This window comes from Coregonus lavaretus (genome assembly GCF_964263955.1).
Source record: "Coregonus lavaretus genome assembly, chromosome: 37".
Classification (NCBI taxonomy): Eukaryota; Metazoa; Chordata; class Actinopteri; order Salmoniformes; family Salmonidae; genus Coregonus; species Coregonus lavaretus.
In genome coordinates, this window is record NC_140024.1 from 19,273,015 (window position 1) to 19,298,799 (window position 25,785).

The 25,785-nt window shown below is 42.7% G+C and overlaps 2 protein-coding genes across 2 annotated transcripts in view; one reads left to right on the forward strand and one right to left on the reverse strand.

The window, feature by feature from the left end:
* Positions 1 to 17,586, forward strand: part of tub (TUB bipartite transcription factor) — a gene marked incomplete at its 5' end in the record, with an annotated part of 106,633 nt that extends 89,047 nt beyond the window's left edge. Inside the window, 8 exons of the mRNA XM_084154686.1 lie at positions 6,034 to 6,186; positions 8,597 to 8,718; positions 9,564 to 9,755; positions 10,255 to 10,367; positions 15,392 to 15,506; positions 15,971 to 16,069; positions 16,188 to 16,359; positions 17,212 to 17,586. Coding sequence (XP_084010812.1) covers positions 6,034 to 6,186; positions 8,597 to 8,718; positions 9,564 to 9,755; positions 10,255 to 10,367; positions 15,392 to 15,506; positions 15,971 to 16,069; positions 16,188 to 16,359; positions 17,212 to 17,345 — 1,100 coding nt within the window. The 3' untranslated portion in view covers positions 17,346 to 17,586. The remainder of the gene's footprint in view (positions 1 to 6,033; positions 6,187 to 8,596; positions 8,719 to 9,563; positions 9,756 to 10,254; positions 10,368 to 15,391; positions 15,507 to 15,970; positions 16,070 to 16,187; positions 16,360 to 17,211) is intronic.
* Positions 17,587 to 20,348: 2,762 nt separating this feature from the next.
* On the reverse strand, positions 20,349 to 24,952 carry ric3a (RIC3 acetylcholine receptor chaperone a; the record flags this gene model as incomplete). Its single annotated transcript, XM_084154687.1, has 6 exons — positions 20,349 to 21,573; positions 21,803 to 21,960; positions 22,752 to 22,845; positions 23,631 to 23,715; positions 23,913 to 24,148; positions 24,835 to 24,952. 6 exons carry the CDS (start codon positions 24,950 to 24,952, stop codon positions 20,888 to 20,890), a joined length of 1,377 nt encoding a protein of 458 aa, XP_084010813.1. The 3' UTR covers positions 20,349 to 20,887.
* Between the last annotated feature and the right edge of the window lie 833 nt (positions 24,953 to 25,785).

A 25,785-nucleotide genomic window follows, 5' to 3' on the forward strand; every position in this document is an offset into this window, starting at 1 on the left:
TGTGGTAAACTCCTCATTGCTATCGGATGAATCCCAGAACATATCCCAGCCTGCACTAGCAAAACAGTCTCGTAGCCTCGCGTCTGCTTCATCGAACCACTTTCGTATTGAGCATGTCGCTGGTACTTCCTGTTTGAGCTTTTGTTTGGAAAAAGCAAGCAGGAGAATAGAGTTGTGGTCAGATTGTATGCGTTTCTGTGGGTAGAATAAAAGTGGTCTAGAGTTGTAGTGCCCCTAGTGGCGCAGGAGATGTGTTGGTAAAAGTGAGGTAGAACTAGGGTTGCAAAACTTTCAATAAATTCCCTGGTTTTCTTTAAATCTCGGTTGGAGGATCCCTGGAATCAGGAGGGAATAAGCAGGAAATCCGGAATCCTCCAACCAAGGTTTCTGGAAAACTATTGAACGTTTTCAGAATTTTGCAACCCTGGGTGGAACGGTTTTGTCTCCCTGTGTTAAAGTCTCCGCCCACCAGAAACGCTGCCTCTGGGTGAGCGGTTTCTTGTTTGTTTATGGCACCTTACCGTTAGTTGAGTGCCAAAGTGGTATTGGTTTGTGGAGGGATGTAGACAACCGTGATAATTACAGATGATAATTATCTTGGTAGATAAAAGGGTCTGCAGCTTACCATGAGGTATTCTATATCAGGTGAGCAAAAGCTCAAGATTTCCTGCACACTGGAAGCAGCACATCAGTTGATGTTTATGAAGAGGCACACCCCTCTCCCCGTGCACTTGACCGAGGCCGACTTCGTCCGATCGTGCCGCTGCATGGAGAAACTACTGAGTTCTACATACATAGTCATCCAGCCACATCTCTGCAAGGCATATAATATTGCAGCTTTTCAAGTCTCTCTGATAGGAGACTCTCGAACAAAGCTCATCCATGTTATTCTTGAGTGACTGGACATTTGTCAATAGAACGGAGGGGACTGCAGGTCGATATTCTATTCGTCTCAGTCTCACAAAGATGCCGGCTCGTCTGCCGCGTCTACGCCTGCAGCGTTTTAGTAGCCCATGAAACAAAGGAATGGGGTCCTGTATAAACAAGGGAACAGCTGAGTCAGAGTTGAAGTCGGATATGAACGTCGAAATCGAGCTTAGTAACTGTTGATCTGATGTCCAGAAGTACATGGTGGTCATATATGAAAATAGTATGAACTTTCTCTACAACAAAAAGTAAAGATGATAAATATGAAAAAGTCACTAAATAGCAGTCGGGTTGGAACTCGTAAGATGTCGCCCTTCTCCGTCTGCGACATCTTTGTTGTCTGCATATCTTTTATTGTCACATACACCAGATAGGTGCAGTGAAATGTGTTAATTTCCAGGGATGGGTATGTTTTATTTCACTCTGATCGAGTGATTCCTATCCCTGATATACAGAGTGAGCCCTCCAAGCTGGTTTATGGGAAGCCCACTACCTTGTAAGGATGATATAGGTAACAGGGCTTTTTGTCATCTCAGGTTGCTTTTGTAATCCTTGCTCATCTGTTCAATGTTATTGTTTTTTCCTCCAATGGGATTCACTCAGGGCTAGTGATTAATCAGACCAGAGTCACGAAGTTGTTCAACACCGATATGGCCCCTTTCTTCTTACGGAATGATGGCTTACCTTGTCACGCACACACATACACACACATACAGCTTCTCTCTGAAACGAGGCTTAGCTGCGTCGCTAACGCCACATTAACAATGGGCTGCAATCTCCCTCTGAAAGCAGCAGTAATTATTGTCTAATCATGGTGTTAAAAATACAGTCACTAATTCAGTTGGAAGCAATAAAACACTCTTTCAGAATGTGCATTTTACTGGCCGTGATTTCATCTGGCTCATCTCATTTAATCGCTTGTTGCACTGCTATGGTGGTGAGACAGAAGAGGGTGAGGAAAAACCGTATGTCAGTGGCTTTGAAGCAGTAATGACTAGGGGACCTCATTTATAACCGTTGTGTAAATTTGACACTAACAATCTGTGCGTCATTTCTGAAAAGACTACCCTAGTCAAAAAATCCTATGACAAAAAAACTATTAGAATCCAATAGAAAATCCTATCAGATTTTGGAACCTATCCTATAGGATTTTATTCGATAGGACTGGTTTTAAAATCTGATCGTTTTTTAAAATTGGATTATTGTATTAGAATCCTATAGGATCCTATAAGATAAAATCGTATAGGATAGAATCCCATAAGAGTCCAATAGGAATGGTTCCAAAATCTGATAGGATTGAACCACTCCCATATTGTGGTGGTGTGTTTAAGAGGTTGAGAACCACAGGGAATTATCACTGGTGTGAGTAGGCAAAGTGATGGAGATTGTGCTCTGGAGAGACACGGGAGAGAGACTGTTCCTCAGTTGACTGGGCTTTAATCTTGATTGCAGTTTAACATACAGCACCAGTCAAAAGTTTGGACACACCTACTCATTCCAGGGTTTTTCTTTATTTTTACTATTTTCTACATTGTAGAATAATAGTGAAGATATCAAAACTATGACATAACACATATGGAATCATGTAGTAACCAAACAATTGTTAAACAGATTTGAGATTCTTCAAAGTAGCCACCCTTTGCCTTGATGACAGCTTTGCACACTCTTGGCATTCTCTCAACCAGCTTCATGAGGTAGTCACCTGGAATGCATTTCAATTAACAGGTGTGCCTTGTTAAAAGTTAATTTGTGGAATTTCTTTCCTTCTCCATGCGTTTGAGCCAATCAGTTGTGTTGTGACAAGGTAGAGGTGGTATACAGAAGTTAGCCCTATTTGGTAAAAGACCAAGTCCATATTATGGCAAGAACAGCTCAAATAAGCAAAGAGAAATGACAGTCCATCATTACTTTAAGATATGAAGGTCAGATTAACAGCACCTCAGATTGCAGCCCAAATAAATGCTTCACAGAGTCAAGTAACAGACACATCTCAACATCAACTGTTCAGAGGAGACTGCTTGAATCAAGCCTTCATGGTCGAAGAAGAGACTTGCTTGGGCCAAAAAACATGAGCAATGGACAGACCGGTGGAAATCTGTCCTTTGGTCTGATGAGTCCAAATTTTAGATTTCTGGTTCCAACAGCCGTGTCTTTGTGACACGCAGAGTAGGTGAACGGATGATCTCCGCATGTGTGGTTCCCACCGTGAAGCATGGAGGAGGAGGTGTGATGGTGTGGTGGTGCTTATCTCCGAGTGGCGCAGTGGTCTAAGGCACTGCATCGCAGTGCTAGCTGTGCCACTAGAGATCCTGGTTCGAATCCAGGCTCTGTCATAGCCGGCGGCGACCGGGAGACCCATGGGGCGGCGCACAATTGGCCCAGCGTCGTCTAGGGTAGGGGAGGGAATGGCCGGCAGGGATGTAGCTCAGTTGGTAGAGCATGGCGTTTGCAACGGCAGGGTTGTGGGTTCGATTCCCACGGGGGGTATGACATTTTTTTTATTATGCACTCACTAACTGTAAGTCGCTCTGGATAAGAGCGTCTGCTAAATGACTAAAATGTAATGTAAATGTGCTTTTCTGGTGACACTGTCAGTGATTTATTTAGAATTCAAGGCACACTCTTAACCAGCATGGCTACCACAGCATTCTGCAGCGATACGCCATCCCATCTGGTTTGCGCTTAGTGGGACTATCATTTGTTTTTCAACAGGACAATGACCCAAAACACACCTCCAGGCTGTGTAATGGCTATTTTACCAAGAAGGAGAGTGATGGAGTGCTGCAACAGATGACCTGGCCTCCACAATCACCCGACCTCAACCCAATTGAGATGTTTGGGATGAGTTGGACCGCAGAGTGAAGGAAAAGCAGCCAACAAGTGCTCAGCATATGTGGGAACTCCTTCAAGACTGTTGGAAAAGCATTCGTCATGAAGCTGGTTGAGAGAATGCCAATAGTGTGCAAAGCTGTCATCAAGGCAAAGGTTGGCTACTTTGAAGAATCTCAAATATTTGATTTGTTTAACACTTTTTTGGTTACTACATGATTCCATATGTGTTATTTCATAGTTTTGATGTCTTCACTATTATTCTACAATGTAGAACATATTAAAAATAAAGAAAAACCCTTGAATGAGTAGGTGTGTCCAAACTTTTGACTGGTACTGTAAATGTTCAGGTTTCTGTGCCGTATTTAGCTGTGAGATTGTCCAATAAAGCTACATATTAGATTTTAGATTATTTGCGCTAATTTGCTGTACTTGGACAGTATGTGTTACTACATTACACAATCTCACGTTTCGACCACATCGAATTGAGGGTAATTACACATCCTTTTTAGCTCAGATTAGACCAGCGGTCTTGGGACTTCAAATTATACTATCATTTTCAAACTCAAATGGCAGGGAAAATTTGGGGCGCGCTCTCTGTATAAATGTCACTGGCCTCACACCAATACATGGATTTGAGAGTCAAACTATCACTCAAATAACAGCTAACCCTTGTCACTGTTGATATCCTATGGCGGGTCGTGATTTGTTAAAACAATTAAAGTTCCCTTCCCCGTTTCGGCAGCCTCACAAAACCTCCATCCGACATTCTAGAATTTAGATGACTCTCTTCAGCAAATTCTCTTCTAACCAGTGATATACAAATTATTCTCAGATTCACTATGGCCTTTGAATGGTGTTAGTTTAAACAGTACATACACCCCAAATGTTTGCCCACGCTCTATTGATTTCAAATTGATATCGATATGAGTGATTCAATTAAGTGTTGTGTTTATCTTTCCGCGTTGGCACCCCCTTGAAACAAAATGCAGCAATCCTAAATGTAGCTGGCTGTCTTCTACAAGTTGTCCTCTAACCAGTGATATACATATTATTCCCAGATTCCATATGTTTTTTTAGTAAGGTTAGTTTGAACAGGACGTGTAACCCGACTCCCTCCTCTCATTCTATTGATTTCAACATGATATCAATATGAGTGATTGACAAATAAGTGTTGCGTTTCTCTTTCCGTTTTGGCGACCCCCAAATCAAAATGCATCACTACAAAATGAAGCTGGCTGTCCTCAGCAGGTTGACCTCTAACGAGTGATGTAACAATTATTTCCGGTTTCCATGTGGTTTTTGAGTTGTGTTAGTTTCAACAGTGCATATAACCTGATTTCTCCCGTAATCAATATGAGTGATTAATTGCCACTTGTCAAAACAACAGGGTTTTTGGTGCATATGCAGTTTATAAGGTGCTCGTTTAAAAAAATACAAGTAATATGATTACTATTGTGGCACATGTATGTGAAGGTAGTAGATTTTATGTTTATGTTTTCAATATATCACAAGCTGTTTATTGATTATTGATTTGGACACTTCAAAACTGTGTTTTGTCATTGACGATTGCATCTTGGTATTAACTTGTTATTTCTTATGAACAAATGTGTCCATCTCATCCCCCATTTACACAAAATACTAGGCAACTTGCCTGCTTGCAATAGCAATACTTCAACCACTAGAAACTGTGTGTACTCATGGTCTAAAGTTTGCGGGAAGGTGAGCACATTCTCACGTCAAGTTAACTTTCGCGTGAAGACTGACACATGCATGTTTTGGGGTATATTTTGTACGTACACACGGTTTATAAATGAGGCCCCTGACCACTCCATTCGTGTGAAAGGGACTAGTAATCTGGTGCTTGAGTGGCTGAGTCATTAGCTGACTATAGCAGCAGGGACATCATGTTCTGCCCTGTTATGCAGGCTAATTGAATGGCAAAGAAGCAGCGGAAGTCTTAAGAGTCATGCCGAAAATATACCACATCAACCCACAAAGGCTTTCAAAGCTGAGTTCTACTGCATGACCCCTATTACCCAGTAATCTACTAGACTCCATTTACTTATACTGTAGTTTGAATTTTTCTCCAACGGAGATTTCCAGCCTTCTTCATTCTCCATGTCATGTTTGCATGCATGTAGGCATGTTATGTGTGAGTGTTGACACATAACAGTATGTTGTGCATGATCTAATGCATGTGTGTGTAACTACTGTTATTGTACTACTATGGTGGTCTGACCCTGATGGGGCTGGTTGGGTGTGGTGGTGTGGCAGGACTCGATGGGCCGGCGTCCTTCCAGGAAGAGGGCCAGATCCAGATAATGACGGTGGGTCACTGGGCCATGGAGGAGGGGAGTGAGGGAGATGCTGTGATCAGCGCTCAGCCACAGGGCAAGCAGGACCTGAGGGTCACCATGCTTAAGAAAGGTATCAATACATGTAGGCCTATCCCTGGCCTCCAGCCTGATCTGTGTACAGTTCCTCTTTGGCTTCGTTTGGTCTGAAACACAGGTCAGAGAGTGAGTGGCACTTGTCCTCTCCAATCATGCACTACAGTGATTGGTCTGAGATTATGAGATTGTGAGGACCTCAGATTTATTATACAGTAAGACCTGTCAAACACAGCTCTCCTTTCCCCTGAGATCTTTGCCAACTAAACAGTAACATCTAAGCCAACTAAACAGTAACGTCAAGCTTATTACATCATGAATAACACCTCACTAGAAACATCAACAGTACTCCTCAGATGTACACTGCTCAAAAAAATAAAGGGAACACTTAAACAACACAATGTAACTCCAAGTCAATCACACTTCTGTGAAATCAAACTGTCCACTTAGGAAGCAACACTGATTGACAATAAATGTCACATGCTGTTGTGCAAATGGAATAGACAACAGGTGGAAATTATAGGCAATTAGCAAGACACCCCCAATAAAGAAGTGGTTCTGCAGGTGGTGACCACAGACCACTTCTCAGTTCCTATGCTTCCTGGCTGATGTTTTGGTCACTTTTGAATGCTGGCGGTGCTTTCACTCTAGTGGTAGCATGAGACGGAGTCTACAACCCACACAACTGGCTCAGGTAGTGTAGCTCATCCAGGATGGCACATCAATGCGAGCTGTGGCAAGAAGGTTTGCTGTGTCTGTCAGCGTAGTGTCCAGAGCATGGAGGCGCTACCAGGAGACAGGCCAGTACATCAGGAGACGTGGAGGAGGCCGTAGGAGGGCAACAACCCAGCAGCAGGACCGCTACCTCCGCCTTTGTGCAAGGAGGAGCAGGAGGAGCACTACCTGAGCCCTGCAAAATGACCTCCAGCAGGCCACAAATGTGCATGTGTCTGCTCAAACGGTCAGAAACAGACTCCATGAGGGTGGTATGAGGGCCCGACGTCCACAGCCCAACACCGTGCAGGACGTTTGGCATTTGCCAGAGAACACCAAGATTGGCAAATTCGCCACTGGCGCCTTGTGCTCTTCACAGATGAAAGCAGGTTCACACTGAGCACATGTGACAGACGTGACAGAGTCTGGAGACGCCGTGAAGAACGTTCTGCTGCCTGCAACATCCTCCAGCATGACTGGTTTGGCAGTGGGTCAGTTATGGTGTGGGGTGGCATTTCTTTGGGGGGCCGCACAGCCCTCCATGTGCTCGCCAGAGGTAGCCTGACTGCCATTAGGTACCGAGATGAGATCCTCAGACCCCTTGTGAGACCATATGCTGGTGCGGTTGGCCCTGGGTTCCTCCTAATGCAAGACAATGCTAGACCTCATGTGGCTGGAGTGTGTCAGCAGTTCCTGCAAGAGGAAAGCATTGATGCTATGGACTGGCCTGCCCGTTCCCCAGACCTGAATCCAATTGAGCACATCTGGGACATCATGTCTCGCTCCATCCACCAACGCCACGTTGCACCACAGACTGTCCAGGAGTTGGCGGATGCTTTAGTCCAGGTCTGGGAGGAGATCCCTCAGGAGACCATCCGCCACCTCATCAAGAGCATGCCCAGGCGTTGTAGGGAGGTCATACAGGCACGTGGAGGCCACACACACTACTGAGCCTCATTTTGACTTGTTTTAAGGACATTACATCAAAGTTGGATCAGCCTGTAGTGTGGTTTTCCACTTTAATTTTGAGGGTGACTCCAAATCCAGACCTCCATGGGTTGATAAATTTGATTTCCATTGATAATTTTTGTGTGATTTTGTTGTCAACTCATTCAACTATGTAAAGAAAAAAGTATTTAATAAGATTATTTCATTCATTCAGATCTAGGATGTGTTGTTTAAGTGTTCCCTTTATTTTTTGAGCAGTGTATTTATTCATTTCTGTGAGAGTGGATCTCTCTCTCTCTCTAACTTGTTTTGTCCCTCTTGGTAAATAGGTTTACAGTTTCCACCACCTTTTGATAGCTGAAAACATACTGTACAGTGACAGTTGAATAGATTTTTCTTAAAAATTGTCTTGGGCAACCAACCAATTCAGGTAGCAGCAGGTAAACTATGACCTGTGGCTTATTTTGTGATACTTTTAGTGAGCACGCTACAGGTGTTTATTGGCAGCTTTTCATGGCTCTTTCCCTGTTGGTGTGAGAGCCTCATACGGTTCAGACTCTACCCAGAACACTACCCTGCCTTTAGACCTACAGTAATGTATCCAAACCTCTCCATGAACTGATGTTTCAGAACAGAGTCTTATGTGTCTATGTTCTTGTGTGTTGTTTCTTTGTGTACGGTGCTTTGTGAATGGTACAGCATGCATTTACAGTTCTGTTATTATTCAAACAGCATTACTAGGAGCATGACAATACCATTACGTTGTGTATTTTCTGTTTGTGAAGGTATTTCTAGTAGTATGAACTTTGACGAAGAGGAGGATGACGAGGATGAAGTCAGTTCCAGTTCCTCCCAGCTCAACAGTAACACACGGCCAGGCTCTGCCACCAGCAAGAAGTCCTGCAAGGTACTACATCTGATGCTCTGTGTTCACCTATTGATTCCTGACTCCCGGATGGAGCCTTTACTTTACACACAGCGTGCACTAATGCACCATCTATTTGCTTTGTTCCTCTGTTCAGCGGTGCTCAAAGTCAGCCATTAGTCCATTTGGAGAATGGGGATGGAGCAGTTTTGTGTTTTGGGCTACATTATGATCAACCTATTCCTCTTTTGTATCTTTATTATTGTCATTTGCTCTGTAGTTTGTTGATACATGGAAGCAGCCCAGACATTTTCTGATGTGAATCGTTTTACCTAATGGAAATGGAAAGTTTTTTCCCTGGATCTCAGAACCTAAGCAGTCTCATGAATCCCTCTGAGAGGTGAAAGGGGAACTTTTGTATATTCTTTCCTTTCCTGCTGTCTGACTCAGAGGTAGAGCTAGTCAGAGGAGGCGGTGGGCTGTGTAGTCTCCTGTGGTTCGAGGAGGTTGAGGGGAAGTGACTCTTTAGTGTACTGTGGGCTTTAGAGAGGCACCAGGAGTGACATCAGAAGCTGCCCTGAGCACCTGACCATGTCACCAAGCTGCTGAGACACAGTCTGTCTGTTACTGTAAGTTTGGTTGTTAATCATGTCTCCTCGCTGCCTGGTCCTTCCATGTGGATCTAACCCCCTGTTGAATCGCAGAAGGCGTCTACACAGCCTCATGGTTTTAAACACAACGTGCTAATGTAGTTTCAGTCCCCAATGGATGTTTTATAATAACCGTTACCCTTTTATAATGGAAGGGAATCAGAAAAGCCGAAGGTCCGGTAATCTGATGTTTTCAACGTGGCGTGGGCTGATGGGCTGTGTCTCTCTGTCCCTCAGGAGGCAGCCTCAGCGTCCACCCCTCCCGTCAGTGAGCCGGCCATTGACGTGGACGACCTGGAGGAGTTCACCCTGAGACCAGCCCCTCAGGGGATCACGGTGAAGTGCAGGATCACCAGAGACAAGAAGGGCATGGACCGAGGCATGTACCCGACCTACTACCTCCACCTGGAGAGGGAGGATGGGAAGAAGGTGAGTGTGGAGCAGAAGGATAAACACTTATCACACTGACCGAATGCAAAGTGTGACCCTTTAGGGCAGGGCTGTTAAATGTCGGTCCTGGATGGCCAAAGAACGACTGATTTTCATCCTCTCCCTTTACTAAAGGAATGATTTAGACCTAGGACACCTGGTGAATGCAATTAACTACCAGGTCGACACAAAAACAAGAAGTGTTTTTGCCCTCCAGGACCAGAATTGAACAGCACTGCTTTAGGGCCACCATCCATCCTGACACCACTTGGCCCTCTGCCTATGAACAAAAACTGGTGTCAAATACCATCGTGACACTTTGAATTAGCACGACCAATAAACCGTGACAGTCTGTGAAAGGAGGACATGCTTTGATTGTTTAGTGGAGCTGGTTAGATGAGGCTAATTTAGGTGTTGCAGCCTCATGTCCCAGGGCTTATTGATGATGGTGTTGTTTCTGATGTTGTTGCTTTGCTAATTGGATTTGTTCTTGCCAAAGGTGTTCCTGTTAGCTGGAAGGAAGAGAAAGAAGAGCAAAACATCTAATTACCTCATCTCCATGGATCCCACTGATCTGTCTCGTGGAGGGGAGAGTTTCATCGGGAAGCTGAGGTCAGTGAATCTGCTGCTGTTTCTTCTGACCACAGGGCTGCAGCTGCCATTTTCACAATAAAGAGCCCATCATTATGGGAAATCCAGATTACCTTCCAAGAAACTGTGGAAGATGGTTGTTTCTCTTTCAGACTGTAGGTCTGTGGGCAGATGTATTACAACAATGTAGAGTAGAGCAAACTACTGATTGCAGGCTCATACTTATTTGTCAACTCCATGGCATTCTCTACCCTTAAAATATATATTATGCAAGAATGACGTTTGCCTTTTTGGAGTATGAATGTGCTGTTTGATATATGCTGTAATGAATTGGGGGCTATTCAGGCCCACACCTGGCTGCTCTCTTGGAGAAGACAAAGTCATTGGATTTATTAGTTCCGTTTGAGCGCTCATTGTTGGGATGAGGAAGCAACACCTGTGTGTTGGCAGCCAGGGGGCCAGCGTTGATTAAAACAGGGACAGAGAGACCCTGTGGGCACACTGGAGAGGGGCACTGCTGCAGCCTGCACACCCTGACAGACGCTTCCTATAAGGATGTGTGGGTGGGTCTGCACTGACTACAGTATGTCTACATTGTTTTGATTCATCAGCTTGTGTGTGTGTGTGTGTGTGTGTGTGTGTGTGTGTGTGTGTGTGTGTGTGTGTGTGTGTGTGTGTGTGTGTGTGTGTGTGTGCATGCTGTGTGCACATACAATTGAAGTTGGAAGTTTACATACACCAAATACATTTAAACTCAGTTTTTCACAATTCCTGACATTTAATCCTAGGAATGTGAAATGTCAGAATAATAGTAGAGAGAATTATTTATTTCAGCTTTTATTTCTTTCATCACATTCCCAGTGGGTCAGAAGTTTACATACACTCAATTAGTATTTGGTAGCATTGCCTTTAAATTGTTTTACTTGGGTCAAACGTTTCGGGTAGCCTTCCACAAGCTTCCCACAATAAGTTGGGAGAATTTTGGCCCATTCCTCCTAACAGAGCTGGTGTAACTGAGTCAGGTTTGTAGGCCTCCTTGCTCGCACACGCTTTTTCAGTTCTGCCCACACATTTTCTATAGGATTGAGGTCAGGGCTTTGTGATGTCCATTTCAATACCTTAACTTTGTTGTTCTTAAGCCATTTTGCCACAACTTTGGAAGTATGCTTGGGGTCATTGTCCATTTGGAAGACCCATTTGCAACCAAGCTTTAACTTCCTGACTGTCTTGAGATGTTGCTTCAATATATCCACATAATTTTCCTTCCTCATGATGCCATCTATTTTGTGAAGTGCACCAGTCCCTCCTGCAGCAAAGCAGCCCCACAGCATGATGCTGCCATCCCCGTGCTTCACGGCTGGGATGGTGTTCTTCAGCTTGCAAGCCCCCTTTTTCCTCCAAACATAACGATGGTCATTATGGCCAAACAGTTCTATTTTTGTTTCATCAGACCAGAGGACATTTCTCCAAAAAGTATGATCTTTGTCCCCATGTGCAGTTGCAAACCGTAGTCTGGTTTTCTATGGCGGTTTTGGAGCAGTGGCTTCTTCCTTGCTGAGCAGCCTTTCAGGTTATGTTGATATAGGACTTGTTTTACTGTGGATATAGATACTTTTGTACCTGTTTCCTCCAGCATCTTCACAAGGTCCTTTGCTGTTGTTCTGGGATTGATTTGCACTTTTCGCAAGTGTAAATCAGTACATTCATCTCTAGGAGACAGAACACGTCTCCTTCCTGAGCGGTATGACGGCTGCGTGGTCCCATGGTGTTTATACTTGTGTACTAGTGTTTGTACAGATGAACGTGGTACCTTCAGGCATTTGGAAATTGCTCCCAAGGATGAACCAGACTTGTGTAGGTCTACAATTTTTTTTCTGAGGTCTTGGCTTATTTCTTTTGATTTTCCCATGATGTCAAGCAAAGAGGCACTGAGTTTGAAGGTAGGCCTTGACCTCAGAATCCACAGGTACACCTCCAATTGACTCAAATTATGTCAATTAGCCTATCAGAAGCTTCTAAAGCCATGACATCATTTTCTGGAATTTTCCAAACTGTTTAAAGGCACAGTCAACTTAATGTTTGTAAACTTCTGACCCACTGGAATTGTGATACAGTGAATTATAAGTGAAATAATCTGTCTGTAAACAATTGTTGGAAAAATTACTTATGTCATGCACAAAATAGATGTCCTAACCGACTTGCCAAAACTATAGTTTGTTAACAAGACATTTGTGGAGTGGTTGAAAAACAAGTTTTAATGACTCCAACCTAAGTGTATGTAAACTTCTGACTTCAACTGTACATACAGTGCCTTCATAAAGTATTTCCACATTTTGTTGTGTACAGCCTGAATTTTAAATTGATTAAATGATTGTGTGTCACTAGCTTACACATAATACCCCATAATGTCACAGTGGAATTATGTTTTTACAATATTTTACAAATTAATAAAAAAAATGTAAGCTGAAATGTATTGAGTCAATAAGTATTCACCCCCTTTGTTATGGCAAGCCTAAATAAGTTCAGGAGTAAAAATGTGCTTAACAAGTCACAAGTTTCATGGACTCACTCTGTGTGCAACAATAGTGTTTAACATGATTTTCGAATGACTGCCTCATCTCTGTACCCTACACATACAATAATCTGTAAGGTCCTGCAGTCGAGCAGTGAATTTCAAACACAGATTCAACCACAAAGACCAAGGAGTTTTTCCAATGCCTTGCAAAGAAGGGCACCTACTTTTAGATGGGTAAAAGAATTAAGCAGACATTGAACATCCTTTGAGCATGGTGAAGTTATTAATTACACTTTTGGATGATGTATCAATACACCCAGTCACTACAGAGATACAGGCATCCTTCCTAACTCAGTTGCCAGAGAAGAAGGAAACCGCTCAGGGATTTCACCATGAGGCCAATGGTGACTTTAAAACAGTTACTGAGTTTAATGGCTGTGATAGGAGAAAACTGAGGATGGATCAACAACATTGTAGTTACTCCACAATACTAACCTAAATTACAGAGTGAAAAGAAGAAAGCATAAAAATATTCCAAAACATGCGTCCTGTTTGCAGTAAGGAACTAAAATAAAATGGCAAAAACAATGAACTCATGGTGGTGGCTGCATCATGTTATGGGTATGCTTGTCATCGGCAAGGACTAGGGAGATTTTGGGGATAAAAAGAAACAGAATAGAGCTAAGCACAGTCAAAATCCTTTCAGTCTGCTTTCCAACAGATACTGGGAAACAAATTCACCTTTCAGCAGGACAACAACCTAAAACACAAGGCTAAATATACACTGGAGTTGCTTACCAAGACGACATTGAATGTTCCTGAGTGGCGTAGTTACAGTTGTTACTTAAATCGGCTTGAAAATCTATGGCAAGATTTGAAAATGGCTGTCTAGCAATGATCAACAACCAACTTGAGCTTGAAGAATTTTAAAAAGAATAATGTGCAAATATTGTACAATCCAGGTGTGCAAAGCTCTTAGAGACGTACCCAGAAAGACTCACAGCTGTAATCGCTGCCAAAGGTGATTCTAACACTTTTTTTTTTTTTGTCATTATGGGGTATTGTGTGTAGATGGGTGAGAAAGAAACAAACACAACAAAATATTGAATAAGTCAAGGGGTATGAATACTTTCTGTGACCAGATTTCTCTGTGGGGGCTTATGTCAAATTTAAGAGATTTTTTTGCTAATGAGCTCTTTTTCGTTTACGCACATTCGGGATAGTTCACACGCTCTTAAGCCTTAGCCCCATCCATCTCTTTAAGAATTCACATGTAAACACATGTCCAGCAACCGTCAGCGTGGTCAACGCTCCATTATCTCAACAAATCGTGGCAAGCAAGGAAGGATCCTGTCTCTCATAATTAAACATTTTTATTCATATTTTACGGATCCCGTACAAGTTTGTGATTAAGGCACATGAGAGTTCACATGTTTAAGAAGGCATTTGTGCAAAACAACAAAACAAATATGTTAAAATGGCCCTACTGTGAAGTAGGAACTAGCGTCAAACGCCCCCAATCCTGTAACCAGTCACATATTGTCTGGGCCTGCTCTTTGTCTGTGCTAGTATAGTATGTGCCATGGCTCCAGGCTTTGATTTCCAGGAAGGCAGTGACATCAGGGCTCCTTAGAGATAGCATCAACTCTGCCACAGCAGTGGCTCCACAGAGAGAGCCCCCCCAGGTAGTCTAATCAAACATGGCCTGGCCACGCTCTTCATTCATCTGGTGTACTGGCTGCTTCTGATGGTCGATAGGCTACGCTCCCCTCCGCGCCTCTCGTCCCTCTCGCTCCTCACGCCTCTATCATCACAGTAACACTTGACTGATGGAGAGCTGGATTGAGATGAGCAGCTGACCTTTCACCTGCCACTTGTGAGAGTCATGGACAGGCCGCACAAATGAGCTCCTGACTTTTCATTTTACCTTTAAGAGCCATCCAATCCACCATTAGGGGCTCCAGTTTGTGATTAAGGTAGAGGGATTAACAGAGATATGAGCCATTATTCAACCTTGCTGTGCAGACATCTCATCTAACCTGTACCATCTGTTTATTGCCATATGATCATTTATTTTGACATCTAATAACGAAATAATGCCGTTTTAATTTATAAGTTCACTTTACTATGGCAATAGTATAAATACCATGATTGCATGTACTGTAAGATATGACAAACACTAATTGTATATTTGAAATAATGAGATGGTGACATTTGAACGACTGGTAAACGGTTGAGTCATTAAAGACGATGATGATGATGATGATGATGATGATGATGATGATGATGTTAACCATTTACAGTAATTGCTCATCATGGTCTGGATACAAATGTATTGTTTCCTTAAGGTTGATTAGTAGAGCCTTTTTCCTGCTCATTGAGTCTGATTGAAGGATGGGCTCCAGGAGGTGGCTGATTAGGGATAATGGCCACTGCCTTCATCTGTCTCGATGACTCCTTGTCCCTTTAGTATGGCATGGCATACTCACCCAGTCCCTCTGTAACCCTCTGTGTTTTCTCTTCTCTGCAGGTCCAACCTCATGGGGACCAAGTTTACAGTGTACGACAGTGGACAGAACCCTGGGAAGACAACTTCCAGCCTAGAGGCTACTAACCTGCGGCAGGAGCTGGCAGCCATCTGCTATGTGAGTCTTCCTGTTGTCTATTACCCAGATACAAACAGGCAAACAGAGAGATACTCTCAGGCCCATAGCTAATTAGCGTTTACTTAGTCTGGGGGATACATGGATGTGTCAGACACAAATAAGAGAGGAGAGGCAAGCAAGATCAAATCCATACATTGAGTCCAGAGACAGCACACAGAGCGCTACTTTCAGGCATTAGGACCAGCCCCGTAGCCCCTTAATAACAGTGCCTTCCTCTGGGGAGACATCGGTGTGTCAGACACAAATAATAGCAAATAAGAGAGAAGAGGCTAACCTGGATGAATCCATACAATGTCATGGGGGTTAGTAGGCAAAGGCACAGAGCATTAGTGTTGGAACATGGCGACACCTAGTGCTCACAATTTAAATGGCAACGGTTTCCACTCATACTGTGGTTGACATAGACCTGACCAAAATACAAGTCCACTATACTTCTTTTTCAGGAAACCAACGTTTTAGGGTTCAAAGGACCTCGTAAAATGAGTGTCATCATTCCTGGAATGAACATGGACCATGAGAGAGTCGCCATCTGCCCACAGAATGTAAGTCAACAAAAATATTCCTCAAGATAGGTAGAGTATGTTAGGGTCAGGTGGTGTGGTTTCAGTTGGTTGCCTTGAATAATGGTTCACCGGTCTCTGACTCCTCCTCTCCACTCAGGACCATGAGTCTTTGCTGGCGCGGTGGCAGAACAAGAGCACAGAGAGCGTGATCGAGCTTCACAACAAGACCCCCGTGTGGAACGACGACACGCAGTCGTACGTTCTGAACTTCCACGGCAGAGTCACTCAGGCCTCAGTCAAGAATTTCCAGATCATCCACGACAATGACCGTGAGCTTTACAGATTCTTACTACCTGCATGTCAAATACTTTGTGAATCCTATTCCCTACTCTGATGAAAAATTGGTGCACTATATAAGTCAGGGATGGGCAACTGGCGGCGCGGCCCCCCTTTTGAAGGCCCTCTGATCAGTCGGGGTCTCAACTTACTGTTGCAAGCTGTAATTTTGAAATTTGGTTGTGCATCAGCAGTTTTTCTCTTATTATGTCAGTCACTGGTAGTCAGTCAATTAGGCCATGTCAATATTTTATTTATTTATTGCTAAGTTAGTTTTGCGGCCAGCTATTGAATTACCGGCTTGGGGCCCCCATTGATTGTGTTAGTCAGTATCACTCAGATATCATATTCAAAACTGTTAACATTTCTCTCCACCCTATGGCAAAATGTGTAGAATTGCAGGAAATTAGCTATAAAATGTAAAGATCATCAATTTTGTGGCCCCCACCCCCATCAAAGTTGCCCATCCCTGATATAGGGAATAGGGTGCCATTTGGGATGCAGACAAAGGACAGAGCACAGTGCAAGGATGGCAGCAGTCCTGTGTGTATTAACACACATACTAATCTCTCATGTTATCCTATATTGATGTCATTCGCTCTGAATCTGGCATACTGGAGGGTTTTTATTCTCCATATTTTTACTTATTCAAAAATATATTTTCACTCACTTCTTTTAAAGTTAGATTTTTAAGGTCTGCACCTGCTTTAACATCTGCTAATCTGTGTATGCGACAAATACACTTTGATTTGAGTAAAGATAGTTTATATTGTTTTATGTAACTAAAAACCCACATTTATCAAGTTATCACTTCTTCGTTTTCTGTTTCTTTCTCACCCCTTTAGCGGACTACATTGTGATGCAGTTTGGGCGGGTTGCGGAGGATGTATTCACCATGGACTATAACTACCCTATGTGTGCCCTCCAAGCCTTCGCCATTGCTCTCTCCAGCTTTGACAGCAAGCTGGCCTGTGAGTAGCAGCCATCCTCTCCCCTTTACCTCCTGAGAAGCTACCTGCCCCTAACTGAAGGGCTACTCATGGGCCTCCATTAGTCCATCAGTCCCCTCACCAGGGGCTGCAGTTAATCCTGGTCACCATGGGGACCCAACACTGTCCGAGAATCCCCCCTGGAATTTGCTTAAGCCGAGGATGGTGTGGAGGCACAAACTGTCTGCAAGTGTTTCTATTGAGTGTGTGTGTGTGTGTGTGTGTGTGTGTGTGTGTATGTGTTCTGGTGCTCCTAAGGAACCCTTCCAGTCTCTATTCTGGATAAGGATATGTCAATCAGTGGACAGGACAAGCACAAAGACTAATCCACTCTTGCATCTTAAGGCTCATTTTAATAGATCATGTTTTAAATTAAATATGTAACAATGAATCCTGTTACTTTATGTATCCGTTGTGGAATTCTAACATTTTTTAAACCATTAATTACTTATCAATGAATTTAACATGTATTGCAAAAAAAAAACTAACAACTGTTCATCTTCATGTTGAATTGGTTGAAGGAGTTTCATTGTAGTAATTAACACCCACATGCCACCTTTAACTTATTCAATATTGGACTGGAAACCATTAGGTTACAAATTAGGACCATTCAAGATTGAAAACATAATTCATGATAAAACTCCTAACAAATAACACTTTAACTCCATAACTGTAACTAATATTACTCATTTGAACATCACATAACATTCACATCCATTTATGTATTTATATTGTTATTTATGTATTTATACATATCCATGACACAGGTAAATGCCAAAATAAAAGAAACACCAACATAAAGTGTCTTAATAAGGCATTGGGCCACCACGAGCTGCCAGAACCGCTTCAATCAACCTTGGCATAGATTCTACAAGTGTCTGGAACTCTATTGGAGGGATGTGACACAATTTTTCCACAAGAAATTCCATAATTTGGTGTTTTGTTGATGGTGGTAGAAAACGCTGTCTCAGGCGCCGCTCCAGAATCTCCCGTAAGTGTTCAACTGGGTTGAGATCTGGTGACTGAGACACACACCCTTTAAACCCCATATGCTCCTTTGAGACCCCTCTTTCAAAGTCACTAAGATCTCTTCTTTTAGCCATGGTAGCCAAAATAATGTGCAACTGGGCATTTCTATACATGACCCTAAGGATGATGGGATGTTAATTGCTTAATTCACTCTGGAACCACACCTGTGTGGAAGCACCTGCTTTCAATATACTTTGTATCCCTCATTTACTCAATTGTTTTCTTTATTCTGGCAGTTACCTGTATGTTGTTCTTAAGTGTGTCCATATCCTTAGTTTACACTAATTGAATCTTTGTTTTGGAGCCTGAAGCACACAACATGATTGAAGGGAATATCTGTCATACCTACACATAGGATAAAAACAGATAGTTAATCAATTGGACATGAACAGACCAGGTCAAGTCAAGGGCATGACACACAATCTGTGCATCTTGTAAAACATCATATCACACTATCATGTATGAGAATGTATAGGATGGTGCACTTTAACGACGTTCACAGTGTATGTGAAATAGCTGTACATATTGTGCCTTTGGAGACAAAATCCAATGTTATGCTTTAACTTTATCAGATGTTCTTCTCTCTCTGGGACGGGACTTTGTAATGCAGCTGACCTGTCTGATCCTGGGTTTCTTTGTTCTGCCTGCTTCCTCTCCCACCCTCTACAAGAAAAACACTTCTTGAGGTGACGGGATTTGGCCCCTTTTCTATTTGGTTATATCTGATTATGTAATTTTCCGATGACGAAGTCACTAAAGGCAGGTATTTTATATGCCCCCTACTGTAAATTCTCAACTCCCTGAATAAAATATGCTTTACTAATTTGTCCCCAGAAATCTTAACAAAATATATTCAGTAATATAACAAACAGAATCGGTTATTGGCACCAGACACAAGACCATGGGCATTGTGGTTTGCAGATTTATAGATGAACTCATATCTTCATCTGAATTTATCAGATGAAGGTTATCAGTTCATCTGATAATGTGAATCAGTTCACATGTTATCAGAGACCAAACCCCTCAGATATGGCAAGGATAGCAGCAGTCCTGTGTGTATTAACACACATAGTAAACTCTCACGTTATCCTATATTGATGTCATTCTCTAAGAATCTGGCATACTGGAGGGTTTTTATTCTCCATATTTTTACTTATTCAATAAATATCTTTACACTCTTATTTTAAATACATATTTTTCCTGACTTTATTGAACAGATAGAAAGAGAAGATGACCATGGGGAACGATAGAGAGGTTGTGTCAAAGGGCAGTAGGCTGGATTCAAACCTATGCTGATACTGTAGAACTGTGCTGGAGGCTACGACATTCCCACTATCCACACTTCTTGAGAGGCAAAAACCTTTCACTAAATATATGAAACTATTTTATATTTTATGGATATTAAGTGTTAAATGAAGACTTTGCCAAATGAAGGCAAACAGCAAAGAACAATCTCTGATGAGACAGCTCATTGCTATTGTAAGTTATATGGAAAAGGGTCTACTTTAATCAACCATGATATTCCTGTTTCTTAGTAATGTGTTCTAACTCTTCTGAATTTTTAGGCAAACTGCTTAGATCCTTGCAGAAAAATACAGAGCTTTTCATATCAAGTTTCTGTGTCCAAGAAACAAGGCCCTTTCATTCCATGAGTGTGTTAAGTGCTGTTTCGCTGTAATGTAAAATGTGTACATTGTTCAATATACAGTGTTTGTATACACACAGTTCTCTGATTATGAAAAAAATAAAACTCCAATGAGTCAAACCTGTCATTAGTCAAACAACAGTCATATGCACCCACAGTACTATGTATAGTCTCTGACTGAACCCCCTTAGATGTGAATGAAGTGATGATATGGTTGAAGAAGGACAATAGGCAGCTAGGACAGTGGACAGTGTCCTCGAGGACAGTGGTACAGTTGTACAGTGTATTCAACAGGAAAACAGGAGACTCAGATCCAACTCATGGACAATTCATGTTTTATTACGAATACATTCTGGTCTTAATAGTTGCTGTTTTGAATTGTATTTTATTTTTTATGTTACCTTTTAATACAATGTGTCCACATTTAATAGATTTGAGATACAAAACCTGGACTTAAAAAATTAGTAAACAGAGGTAGATCATTCATGTGGGTCCCTGCTCTCTCTCTGTTTACAATCTATCCCAGAGGACACCAGGGTCTCTACAATGCTTGACTGCCATATTGGAATAAGGTTAGAGTCAGATAGTTTGATGTCTGTCATCAAAGGACATGGTGAATTGTGGGTAAATGGTTTTCTTTAAAGCAGCATGAATATTAGGGTATTAGGTAGTCTAGTTAGGATCACAAGATTCACCCACTGAGCAGCATCTTCTGTCCTGGGACGCAAGGAGACAGGATATAAATGGGGATTTGCATAAGGAGAGGTACATTCTGGGAAATATTCAGAACATTCAGTAAGGTCAAAGGGCTAGAGAGGCTAGTTTAGGATGAGCTAGTTTCCTCATTGACTCTGCCCTCTATGTCTCTCTCCTGTTCCTCATCCTGAGAAAACTCCCCATCCCCAGCTCCCCAGCCATATCTGGTGGGGTGAAGCTGTCTGTCTCTTCAGACTGAGACAGTAGAAGGTACTCTTCTTCTTCCATCTCTTCTTCTGCTTCTGGATTACTACAGACGTCACAACTAAAACTGAGAGCCTCGGCCTCCATCAGTGGGTCTTCTTCATCACCTACTACTTCCTCTTCCTCTGTCTCATCCACTTGCTCCTCCTCTTCTTCTTCCTCCTCCTCCATCTCCTCTACTTCCTCCTCCTCCTCTTCTTCCTCCTCCTCCTCCTCTTCTTCATCATCTTCCTCCTCTTTCACCTCTTCATACCTATATTCATAGACCGTATCCTGCTTAGGGTAGTGAAACACATCTTTGTGGTCGCTGAATCTGATTTGCTTTTTTACTCTGCTGGGACTACTACCCTTTTCTTCAATTCCTCCTTCAGGAGGTGGGGGCAGACAGAGCTGCTGCTCCTCCTCCTCCTCCGCCTCCTCTTCTTCTACCTCCTCCTCCTCATCCACCACCTCCTCAGCCAGGGCCTCAGCAGTGAGTATCTCTGAGTCAGCAGCAGGCTCCTCCAGGATGGTGATGGGGTCATAATTGCCACTGCGCCTGCCACCGGGCTCCTCATACCGGGGGTAGGTCTCCTCAGGGTAGCCTGGAGAGATACACACAAACATGGAATGACAGGGACACACACTACCAGAGGGGACAATCAGAATATCAACTGTCTCAGACAGTCCAACGTTTTTGCTAACTTACCTTTTCCACTTAACCTCTGTCATAATTCTACAGAAGAAAATAGTAAATAGTACTCAAAGCGTCATGTGAATGTAGTTATTGTCTGTGTGGTGAGTGACAGAGAGGAGCCTGTTGTGTTAACCTACCCTCCCAGTCAGCAGCGTAGGGCACCATCTCAGCCTCCATCTCAGGTGTGGCCCCCTCCATCAGTCGTACCTCCTGCATCACCCGGCTGATCTTACTCAGCTTCCGTAGTAACTTCTCCTCCTGCTTGGATGCTCTTCTAACCTTGCTGCTAGTCCTGCTGCATGCCACCAGAGAGCAGCAGAGAGGAGGGGGGGGAAATGGGCCTCAATACCAATGTGGTTCTTCTCCCATTCATACCACAGTGCTTCCAATCTGATCAATCTTTATCTATAGCCTGGATATTATTCATTTCCACTTTGCTCATGATAACCTTTTATGCCTTCCTGCAACACTTTCACAGATTACAAATGTTAAGTCACAAACACATTTTAATGGAATAGCTAAACACTGCCTCTAGGATGAGCAATATTAAGAAGTTATTGTGCAGAGGTGAAAAATGGGAAGTTAACAGCTGAGATTTGGCCTGAAATGAGATATTTGTCTCTGAAAAGGATTGGAAATCTACTCCAGTATGGGGTGAAAATTAAGAGAACCACTAATTGACTGTTATTGATCTAATATACCCCTTATTAAGCAAGATCAGAGTGAATATTGTTAGTTATCTGTGGCCCCAATCTCTGTATAAAACAGGAGGCTTTTAAATGTACATGCTTTCCTTCAAGTTGCAACAAATCTACAATGAAGTACAATCTTCATGAAGTACAAAATTTACACTTGCATGGTGGGTAAGGTGCGAACCAATAAAGATTGTCATGTTTTAATGGTTGGATCTGCCCAAAAAAACTGAAATGGCACATGAGCAAAGGAATGCCTGAAGGTGGGAAAGTTAATCAAAGAATTTGCCCTTTCATTTTTATGTGGCATCCACATATCCCTGAAATGGAGTCATTTCTTTGGCTCTTCTTTGAACTGAGAAGTAGTGTGTAAATGGAAATATGGGCCGTTTACCTGTCAGGAGTGCTGCTCCTTCTGGAGACGATCCTCTCCATCACCTTCTCTGTCTCCAGCAGCTTCTCTTGAAGCTGGGCCAGCTCATCATCTGCTGGGAGGGAAACATGGCAGTCAGACTGTTTCAAGGGTTGCTTTCCAATGTTGCAGAAAGCCTTGAGATTCAACATTCACTCTGCTCTTTCAGTACTACACGATCAATACTCAGGATTCTTTTGAATCAACTATTGTGACTCAATGTTTCCTAATTTTGGAAGGTGAGAGTGGCATTGACACATAGGACATGTATAGATTTCTATGCTTGTCCCTGTCAAATTGTTCCCACCCCTACCCCCTTGGCATCCATTTGATGAATGGAACTAAACCTCTTAGTGCTGATCCAAAAGACATGCAGTTAATTGGTATTAGACCCTGCTGGGCTGAAAAAACATTACTTATGATTGCTAATCCAGGTCTAACAAAGGCAGGGAACAAAGCTCCCTGCGAATTGGACAGGATCCTAATCTACCTTATCATGGAGTTGCTTAAATTGGAGCTACTGATACATTCTGCAGGAGCCCTGACAAGTGGGATGATCAAAACAATGAAACAAGAAGGAAGTTGATTGAAAATAAGCCCTCAAAGTCATGAAAGAGGTGACTGTTAGAGAGGAACTCATTTGTCAGATGACACATTTCTCCTCGCAGGGTGTGCTATATCCTGCATTAGTCTTTCATCAGGGTGAGTCATCACAGACTATAGGACCTAAATGGTGTGTGTTAGGAAGGTCAGGTGCGTGGGACTCTTTTCAACTGCGCTATGAGATAAAAGGCACATCATATACATAATCGTGTCATTCACAATGGCTTAGGTATTAATGATGTGATGCTGTCTACTTACTCCTCTTCTTCTGCCAAGCTTCAGATGACATTGTAGGAAATCGGCATACCGGTTTAGTACTTTTTCCTTTAGGCCTAGTTGTCATCTGTGAATACAATAATGCAATTACTGGATGCACTGGACTACTAGCCAGTACAGGTATTACATGGATGCTGTTAAAAACTGTAATAAAGCCTACATCTTCTACATTCCTGCCTGCATGTATGATAACACCCCCTCTAAATCGTTTTCCTATCCATTTGACTGAGCCAGTCTAGGGTGGATGGACGTAGTGTAGCTTACCTTGAATATGATGAAGAGGATGTAGAGTAGGATTCCAAATCCATAGATGGGAATGACCTGGCTGATCAGATTGGATTTAGTGGCTCCTCGGATCTGAAGTGTGCCCATGCCTTTGACTTTAGCCAGGACCTCAGGGCTGTGGGGCCCAGAGTCATGAGTCCCCTCCATCCACTGTCCAAGGCCCTCCTCTGGCATCTGTAGGTGATGCATCATGGGAGGATAATACCCAGGACCAACTAGGAATGAGAGCAGAGAGCACTGATCAACACACTGGGAAGAAGCCTGCAGCATTCAATGGTATTCAAGTGGAATATTGCCCAGTATAGATGTTTGATATGAATGACGGGTTAATCAACTTACAGTTTACTGAACACAGCACTGAACACAACACAGCACTGAACACAGCACAGCACAGCACAGCACAGCACAGCACAGCACAGCACAGCACAGCACAGCACAGGCCCCCTCTGACAGATATAACGGGTGAAAGATACAGTATAATATTTATGGAGAGAGATGGTCACAATGAAGAACAGGAAGAAAAAGAAAAAAACCATGACAAATTACAATGACTTTATTTGACTTTATTTGAGTGGTGTAGGAGTTCACAAAACTGGCAAGGGCAATGGGGAGCAGAACATAGCGCAGAGGATAACCTCCTAGACTAAATAGATGCATACAACCTGATGATGATGACAATATTGTAGGTTATAACTTACAGTGGTAGGCTATTGGTAAAAAGTAAGACTTATATGAAATGCAGTATTCGATATTTAAATGCAGTTATGTATTATACATTATCTAGCTTTGCTGGCAGGTTTGTAGATGGCTAGAACGATATGTAAAATATGGAATTATCTTCCAAGCATCAAAGCCGAGCTGCACATCAACAACAGAACGGATCAGTGATAAGCTGCCTTACCCTCGGGCTGCCCTACATCCTTCTTCCCTCTCGGTAAAAGCATTTTGGGAAGGAATAACGAAACACAGAGGACAGAGCAGGAAATCAGAGTAACCTTCTGCATAGTTGTCATCGACATTTTTTCACAGATAAACTGTACCAGAGATATTAGAGAAAGTAGGGTAAGGAGTATCTCTGGCTGTACATCAAGCCTCTGGTCGTCACTAGTTACCACAACCACAAAGTCATAATTATGGCTAAACCCCGCCCATTTCTACAATGTATCTTCTTCAAATCTGATTTTAAACCAAACCTTAACCACACTGCTAACCTTATGCCAACCCTAACCTGAAATGTAGACCTAAAAGCGAATTTTTACGACATAATCCATTTGGACTTTGTGGCTGTTGTAACTAGTGGACACCTCAAACCTCCAGCATCCTTCCTGATTTTACAGCTTGACGGAAGTGACCTGTTTTGTTTTGGCTTTGTGATTGGTGTATTTTGATGCAGTTTGCAGTGGTCATGGCTAGAAGGGATCCAGGTTTTGTCAAATTAACCTCAGCTGTTACTATTCGTAGCAGGTCAGGAGGATTTACGCAGCAGGTTAGGAGAATTAGGTTAGATTAGGAAAAAGGTTAGGGTTAACTAAAATGCAAATAATATAGCATGGCAATTGCAACGCCAGGGTTGTGGGATCGTTTCCCACAGGGGGCCAGTATGAAAATGTATGCACTCATTAACTGTAAATTGCTCTGGATAAGAGCGTCTGCTAAATGACTAAAATGTAAATGTAATGCCTGCTTGCATTCTCATCCACGAGAGGCATCATCCGCGGTCTAACAAAGTAGGCCCTACCGTGTAATTCTAAAGATATCCATCAGATGGCAGTACAGGTTTAGCTATTGGAAAGGAACACTGCCACTACCTTGCTCTACAACCAAGGTGCGTCACGAATTGAGGAGCAAATGC